Source organism: Cydia splendana, chromosome 11, assembly GCF_910591565.1.
Source record: "Cydia splendana chromosome 11, ilCydSple1.2, whole genome shotgun sequence".
Lineage (NCBI taxonomy): Eukaryota > Metazoa > Arthropoda > Insecta > Lepidoptera > Tortricidae > Cydia > Cydia splendana.
In genome coordinates this window covers 20,267,025-20,275,791 of record NC_085970.1, presented here as the reverse complement: position 1 = coordinate 20,275,791, position 8,767 = coordinate 20,267,025, and the positions used below count along the sequence as shown (strand labels likewise).

General features: G+C 37.0%; 1 protein-coding gene across 1 annotated transcript; it reads left to right on the top strand.

The window, feature by feature from the left end:
* The first annotated feature begins 1,244 nt into the window (after positions 1–1,244).
* Positions 1,245–2,552, top strand: LOC134795180 (uncharacterized). Its single transcript, XM_063767012.1, has one exon. It carries the CDS (start codon positions 1,245–1,247, stop codon positions 2,493–2,495), a length of 1,251 nt encoding a protein of 416 aa, XP_063623082.1. The 3' UTR covers positions 2,496–2,552.
* Positions 2,553–8,767: the final 6,215 nt, after the last annotated feature.

Genomic DNA, 8,767 nt, shown 5'->3' with positions numbered 1-8,767 from the left:
TCAACTGGCAAGTACAAAGCTCCTAGAATGCTACAAGGTAGGGATATTAAGTTTAATGTAGAATACGGTAGATTTACAAAACCAATAGAAGATAAGTAAGTATGGTAAAATGTGACAATTTGCAAAGGGTTTATTAACACCCCCAAAGTAACACCACTACTCACTCACGCCGCCTATGAAAATAGACATACCGCAGTTATCCTGCCTGAGTACAAGCCTGGACAAATTGACAGACTGTATAAGCACTTCGAGCAATTCGTCTACCACCCTTACAAACTCACTAGACAACAATACGTCGAAAGAATTAGTGATCAACTTAAGCGGAAGACGTCTCAAGATGCTGTCGACATGCTTGAAGTGGGCCATGGGGGTGTGTAATGTTTAATATAATTATAAAAAATCTATCATATATTTGTTATAACGCCATTTGATATATTATTGTATGTTATAATGTAATTTTTATAATACGTTTCCTTTATTATATAGTGATTTCATCTAAACTGTCATTGATATAATGCCTAATGTAATATAATTTTCAAATAGTATATAGACATGTTTTATAATGACATTTGTTATATTATATTTTTGTATAACGTAATACTTCATACAATTTTATCAAGTATAAATACATATATCGTATAACATATTTTGTCATATTTCATTTAGTGATAACCTGATAACGTAAAGTTTTACATACTTTTTATAACTAGTACGTAGGCCTACTGCTTTTGCTAGCTATTTTATTCTAGGGAGGTCGCAGTTCTAACCTAACCTACTTTTTCACGGTTTTCGTTCTGTGGGGGCCGCAGTTCAAACCTAACCTAAACCACTTTTTTGATAGAATATTTTATTCTACGGCGGGTCAAAGTTCTAACCTAACCCTCCTTTTGTTAGGTAGTTATTCGTTTGTGCGGAGTCGCAGTTTCAACCTAACCTAACCCATTTATGTCATGCAACTATTATGCTACATAAATAATTATGTGATGTCACTTGTTATAACAAATAATATGCTTTAGAGTATGTAATAATTATGGCAATGTATATTAGACGAAGTGTAAATATAGTTGTTCCATTCGGCAATCGATGCGATCAGACGTGTTGAAATTATAATTAAATAATATACAAATTAAAATCGTGTGCAATATGCATTGACCTCGATATTGACAAACTGTGTCATGCGACGTTCTTTGCTTGTGTAGTGTAAGTAGATATGACGTCAAAGTGTTTAAACAACTTTATTCATTATGAGTGCTAATAACAGCCCGTTTGGCAGAAGTTCCAAAATTCAGCGTTCCCCGCCATCAACACCAGTGCCACCGAATACCGGAAATGAAAATGCACAACCAACGAGCGCAAGAGACCAGACCAGTCTTGACCCGGTACCAACATCAGAGATTCAGAATTGGATGAGCACCATAGATAAATCTCTTAGTGAAATCTGCAGCATATCGACGGAAGGCAAATTGAACTCCGACCAAAAACTCAGGATCCACAATCTTTGCCGAAAGGTTTCCCACGGTTCCGCAAATTTGGCAGTTCTTTATCAAGGCCTTAAAGCAAAGGCACTCGTTAACCACTGCACTCTTCAGACGCTTCAAGAAAAACAAGACCTATCAGACAGTTTCCGAGCCCTCAAGGACAGTATCGATAACACTAACAGACCGGCTACACACGCACTTTCTTTTGCCGATATGGTGAAAACCAGTAACAAAAACGAAATTCGTCCTAATAATTTGAGCTCAGTCGCAATTTATCCTAAAGATCAGTCGAAGTCAAGCGAGGAAACGAAAAACCTAGTACAAAAAATTATTAATCCTGAAGAAATGAAACTGCACGTAAGAGCGCTGCGTAAAGTTAAAAATGGCGGTGTTATCATCAGCACTGATACTAAGGACGACATAGAAAAATTGAAATTGACATTTAAAAACACATCCCTGAATCTCACCATCGATGAACCCTTCAAGCGCAGGCCCAGAGTTGTAATAGTAGGTGTACCATCGGCTCTACGGGATCAAGAGGTCTACAATTGTTTATATGAACAGAATATAGCCGACAAGTTTCCAGAACTAACTCGGGAAAATTTCTTAGCGTCTATCAAATTAAGCCATAAGTCGGGTAAGAAAGATGCAGAGTCCTGTAACTACGTGATAGAAGTTCCAGCCTATATACGACGCGCTCTCATATCTCAAAACCGAGCTTTCATCAACTGGTCATCGTGTCCTGTCAGAGACTTCACAACTGTTACAAAGTGTTTCAAGTGCCATTTTTACGGCCATGCTGCCAAAACATGCAAGCAATCAGAGCCCACCTGTGGACATTGCAGTAATCTAGGGCACTCGGAAAAGGATTGCCTATTTAAAGCAGAATATCCCAAATGCGCATCATGCAGTCTCTTCAAAAAACCCAATGGTCATATAACTGGGGACCCTGACTGTCCCGTCAGGAAAATGGCCGAACGACGGTACATAAACTCGATTGATTATGGGGAGGGCTAATAAATACATGCTATTAAAAGATTATCTGTTAATTGTTTGTCTAAGTATACCTAACTAGTTGGTTTGTAGTTATTACCTACCATTTGTTATCAACGTATAGATCGATAATGTTTTTCATACTTAAGTATTTAATGTTTGTATAAAATTGTCATTAATAAGTGCTTTATTTACCTTATGTTTAATTTGCCCTACTGACCGTAATCCTATCAAAATGCATTTCTTGCCTCGTAACTATTTTTAAGGTAAACTAATAACAATGTAATAATGAAATAAACACGATCGACCTACATTATAGATATTATAGACACTGACACAGCAATACTTGGTTACTAAGTGTAAGATAATTCAATACCTATTCATATCTCTATGTTCATGATTTTAATTTGTTTTATTGTTTATTGATCTTTAAATTAGTATATTATCTCTTTGCCTGAGATACAGGATTATATTCCTAGTTCAGGCGCACGTAACAATGTACGTAAAATGTAAAAGTTCACGCATAATGTAACATTAGCAATAAGGTTTTCTTAATAAATTATTCTTATTCTTATTCTTATTCTTATACCTTATGACCACTATACCAATAATAACATTATGTATACCGTTAATTAGGTATTACGGTAGTATGACATTTATTACGTTATTCAAAATAACGATATATCAAACTATAATATATGAAAAGTAATTATAACAAATGTAATGCACCCGGGCCATGGATACGACAGTCGAATATTAACACTCACAAAGATAGAAAAACTATCAACTGGCAAGTACAAAGCTCCTAGAATGCTACAAGGTAGGGATATTAAGTTTAATGTAGAATACGGTAGATTTACAAAACCAATAGAAGATAAGTATGGTAAAATGTGACAATTTGCAAAGGGTTTATTAACACCCCCAAAGTAACACCACTACTCACTCACGCCGCCTATGAAAATAGACATACCGCAGTTATCCTGCCTGAGTACAAGCCTGGACAAATTGACAGACTGTATAAGCACTTCGAGCAATTCGTCTACCACCCTTACAAACTCACTAGACAACAATACGTCGAAAGAATTAGTGATCAACTTAAGCGGAAGATGTATCAAGAAGCTGTCGACAAACTTGAAGCGGGGATTCGGCAGTCGAATATATTACCACCCACAAAGATAGAGAAGCTCTCAACTGGCAAGTACAAAGCTCCAAGAATGATACAAGGAAGAGATATTAACATTAACGTAGAATACGGTAGATTTATAAAACCCATAGAAGATAAGTATGGTAAAATGTGACAATTTGCAAAGGGTTTATTAACACCCCCAAAGTAAAACCACTACTCACTCACGCCGCCTATGAAAATAGACATACCGCAGTTATCCTGCCTGAGTACAAGCCTGGACAAATTGACAGACTGTATAAGCACTTCGAGCAATTCGTCTATCACCCTTACAAACTCACTAGACAACAATACGTCGAAAGAAATAGTGATCAACTTAAGCGGAAGACGTCTCAAGATGCTGTCGACATGCTTGAAGTGGGCCATGGATACGACAGTCGAATATTAACACTCACAAAGATAGAAAAACTCTCAACTGGCAAGTAAAAAGCTCCTAGAATGCTACAAGGTAGGGATATTAAGTTTAATGTAGAATACGGTAGATTTATTAAACCAATAGAAGATAAGGATGGTAAAATGTGACAATTTGCAAAGGGTTTATTAACACCCCCAAAGTAACACCACTACTCACGCCGCCTATGAAAATAGACATACCGCAGTTATCCTGCCTGAGTATAAATTGGACAATTTGACAGACTGTATAAGCACTTCGAGCAATTCGTCTATCACCCTAACAAGCTCACTAGACAACAATACGTCGAACGAATTACTGATAAACTTAAACGGAAGATGTATCAAGAAGCTGTCGACAAACTTGAAGCGGGCCATGGATTCGGCAGTCGAATATGACCATTCATTCACAAAGATAGAAAAACTCTCAACTGGCAAGTACAAAGCTCCTATAATGATACAAGGTAGAGATATTAAGTTTGATGTAGAATACGGTAGATTTATAAAACCCATTGAAGAGAATGTGTGGGAAAAGGTTATTATTTGCAAAGGGTTTATTACTGCCCCCAAAGTAACACCACTACTCATGCCGCCTATGAAAATAGACATACCGCAATTATCCTGCCTACGTACAAGCCTGGAGAAATTGACAGACTGTATAAGCACTTCGAGCAATTCGTCTATCACCCTAACAAGCTCACTAGACAACAATACGTCGAAAGAATTAGTGATAAACTTAAGCGGAAGATGTATCAAGAAGCTGTCGACAAAATTGAAGCGGGCCATGGATTTGGCAGTCGAATATTAGCATTCACAAAGATAGAACTCTCAACTGGCAAGTACAAAGCACCTAGAATGATACAAGGTAGGGATATTAATTTTCTCTCTCGCGCTTGTAGAAGAATGTAAGGCGATTAACGACACACACACAACACATAAGCATAACGTTTAATCGGTACGGTACCTGCGTCTGCGCTGCGCACGCATACTACCACCTAGCCTAGCAACAAGCACTTATGAATGTGGTATATTGTGGAGGGTGGTACCGAATTATTAAATGATAATGAAATGGTCAGCCAGGAAGAACTTGAATTCAAGCGACAGTTTGATCTACATATATTATATTAATAAGGTAATTGAGTTATACAGCTCGAGACGGCTTGTTCCGTGAAGCTTAAGCGCATCGAGCAAACAGGCTACAGAAAAATATTTGTCCAGGACATTATAATGTATTTTAAAAACCGTGTCTCAAGCAAGATGTTGGTTGTTAAGCAGAATTGTTAAATAGTATGGATAAAATGCCCTAAAAGAGTCGCACTCTTTGAAAATTAACGCCAAAGCTCAAAGTTTGCTATACGGAACAAGGACGATCCAAGATTATGCTACATGGCAGTAGCAATTCAATAGTAAATTATTTATTACCTTTTCCTACTACAGGAAGGTTTTAAAAATTGTCGGATCGACACTTTGGGATTATGAACATTATAATAGCTTGATTTGTTATTAGATTATATTGGGCGAATGCAACGTAAGTTGTAATTCTAAAGCTGATAGTTATTGTATGATCCAAAACAAGACTGTCAATTTTATAGATTTTTTTTTTAATATTGCGGGAACAGTATGTTGTAAAGCTTGGTAAAGCTTTCAAGAAATATGAGGATTTTTATAAAAAGCATTGACCTCCCTCAGATTTTAATACATTTTTGGTAGACGAACTCTCACAACGTTGTTGCATAAAGTCAGACCGTGAAAAGTCTGCAGCGATTTTGATAGCCCTCGCAATGCAAGTGTCATTTTAAACGTCAAACTTCTATGAAATTATGACGTATAAATAACACTTACACAGCGTGGGCTATCAAATCCACTGCAGACTTTTCATAGTGCGACTATAGTTCCTGTTCTAGAAATTTATTGTGTGTGGTGCATACCCTTATATAAAAAAATGGTTATTTTACCATTAACTCACGTGGTGTGATTTATTATGTAAGCGATTTTAGATTGTCTTTATTTTTTAGTAATTTGTAATTAAAACACGACACAGCGAGCATCGCACAAAACCAACGTGTTGCGTTCGTTGTCGGCTAAAGGTTGAACACGCCAAAACTGGGGCATGTACAATCGACTATTGCTATGCAAATAATAGAGATATACAAACTTTTATGGCACCTACTTGGTCACAAGACACTGGCCTATAATGTTATCAAGTTTTTTTAAATTATGTTTATTCGTTGTCAAAATGTCGCACAGTGTTTTATGAAAGCCAAAAAAGTGACATCCCCATTTTATTGCAAATTACTGTAGTTTAGATCATTATAAATGCGAGACTAAAACTCCCACGTTTCTAATTTGTGTAGTTTTTGAGAAATATTTTTTTAAAAATCGGGTTTAAAATACCCGGGTATTACGAAAAAAAATTATATGCTGCAAATTATTTAACAAACTGTTCTGTTGCCCTAAGTGTTTAATAAACCCTTCAAAGACGTACGTTTAGAGGTAATCACGGCCTCTATAAGTACATTTGATACAAAGATATTAATTATTTATTGATTTTAGTTTTTATTTTTTTTCTTCCATTTTCCGCCGTAGTCGCCAGCGATATTTGCATGGCAGCTTTATTATTATGTCTTCTATCTACCCTATTTTTTACAAGACATAATTCCGTGGAACATTCAAGTAATCGCCTAAACACTTTATATCCGGGTTACCCGGCCTCTAGGGTTGACACTTTGGTATTTTTAATTTTAAACATAGTTTTGTCGGGGATATCTATTGTTCTTGGTTTTTATGTGGTAATATGGAAAAAAAGTGTTGCCAGTGCTTCGAAGACTGATTTAGTAAGTATCGTGCGAGTCGTGTTCGCATACACATCTTATTACTAGACCTGGTTTTTACTGTGGATTTTAAATTTAGGGCAGTATGCCTCAATATATTTTTTGTTTCAGGTGCTGACACGCACTTAGAGGAGATACTGAATTTTAAACGCATACCGGTAATGCCTGTGGATTTGGAATCGCCGTTTGGTTCGCCAAAACTTAAAAGAGAATTATTGAGAGAAATATTCGATATTTGATTGTGGTGTTCGCAAAATACAATGTATGGTTAAAATATTTTAGTTAAATACAGCTTGTTTTTTTTAATTACGTGTAATTTTTCTGATTGCTGTTGTGTTTTATGAGTACTATGTTTGATTTTAAAAATTAAAATGTATGATACCTGATAAGAAATTCGTTTTATTAATATCGCCAAGAACTGATTTTTTTACAAATCTTCAATGAAACGTTACATGTGACATGGGAAGGAGTCCACCCTCGTAAGGCTATTATAGCTAAAACCCCAAGTCCATACATGTAACGTGGAGAAACGGGGGTGAGGCATCATGGAGCCGTCACAGACTCATGGTGCCACTTTGCCTCAGCAGGGGCTGACCCAACCTGCTGGGGGATGTCTTACCGGGCTCCGACCGGGGGACTTAATGCTAGGGGGGCATGAGGGCGCCAACCCTCATGTTGGTCAACGAGAGGCAGGCGAAGTTGTGGGTAATGCCGCAACCGGCACTCTTCGCACTCCGGGAGTGTCCGCAAATACACTAGGAGAATTGGATTATGCTACTGCTGGTGCATCTAACACAAAAATATTGACCAGGCTAGATATTTTCAAACTTTTATCCGGAAAAAACAGAACTCTTCCACTCGCTGAGCGCGTAGAAATTGTGCTTGCCACAGCTACAATAGGAAATTCATGTAAAATGTCGCAATCCAGGGAGGAGGTCACAAAAAATCTACCAGTAGTTTTGACGAAATGTGACACAAAGTATAAATATTGCAAGAAAAACATGCAATACTTTACAAAAAAACACGCGAAATGGTTGGGTGCCACTTTTATCAGTAGTTACTTGGCAATGGTGCAACCCATTGAAGACACTGCAAAGGACCAACCTGTCGAAAACACTGCACTGGACCAAACTGTCGAAGACACTGCAACGGACCTACCTTTTCAAGACACTGTACTGTCATCGCCTAAAAGTTCACTGTTTTCGAATTTGAGTTCACGACAAAAAATCCGGTCGCGAAAATCACTTCAATCTGTACTAGAAAATGAACCACAGAATAAAAGAATTAAATCATTTGTAAATACACTACAAATTGAAGGGGAACCTCTTTCAAACAAAAATTCAAAGGCCATAGAGTCTACTATAAATTTATCTTTAGAATCCAAAAATGCTCCAATACTGATAAATAACAAAATTCGTGCTGAAGCTCCCAAACCTTATAGTGCTGATGAATCACTGGCAATGATAATTGACAAAAAAATGTCTGTTGACGTTTACAATTTTCTACACAACGATTTAAAACAAAGAGGCTATTCTACTTTCCCGCCATATTACAAAGTTATTGAATCTAAACAAAGCTGCTACCCTAAGTCTGTTCAGATTAACGAAAAAGAAGCATCAGTTCCGTTACAATGTCTCCTCCAACACACCTTTGAACGCATTCTTCACAGTCAAGAAGAAGTTGTCAGGCAATATTGCGAAAAAAATAGTCGAAGTAATTTGGAGTGTGTTTTTGTGGGATCATGGGGGTTTGACGGCAGTTCTGGCCAAGCTCTTTACAAACAAAAATTTGATGAAATGCAAAATGAAAGCAGCCTTTTTGCCACAACGTTTATACCACTGCAGATTTTAGTCAAGTCGTCATCTACGGATCCAGCCATTTTATGGATGAAC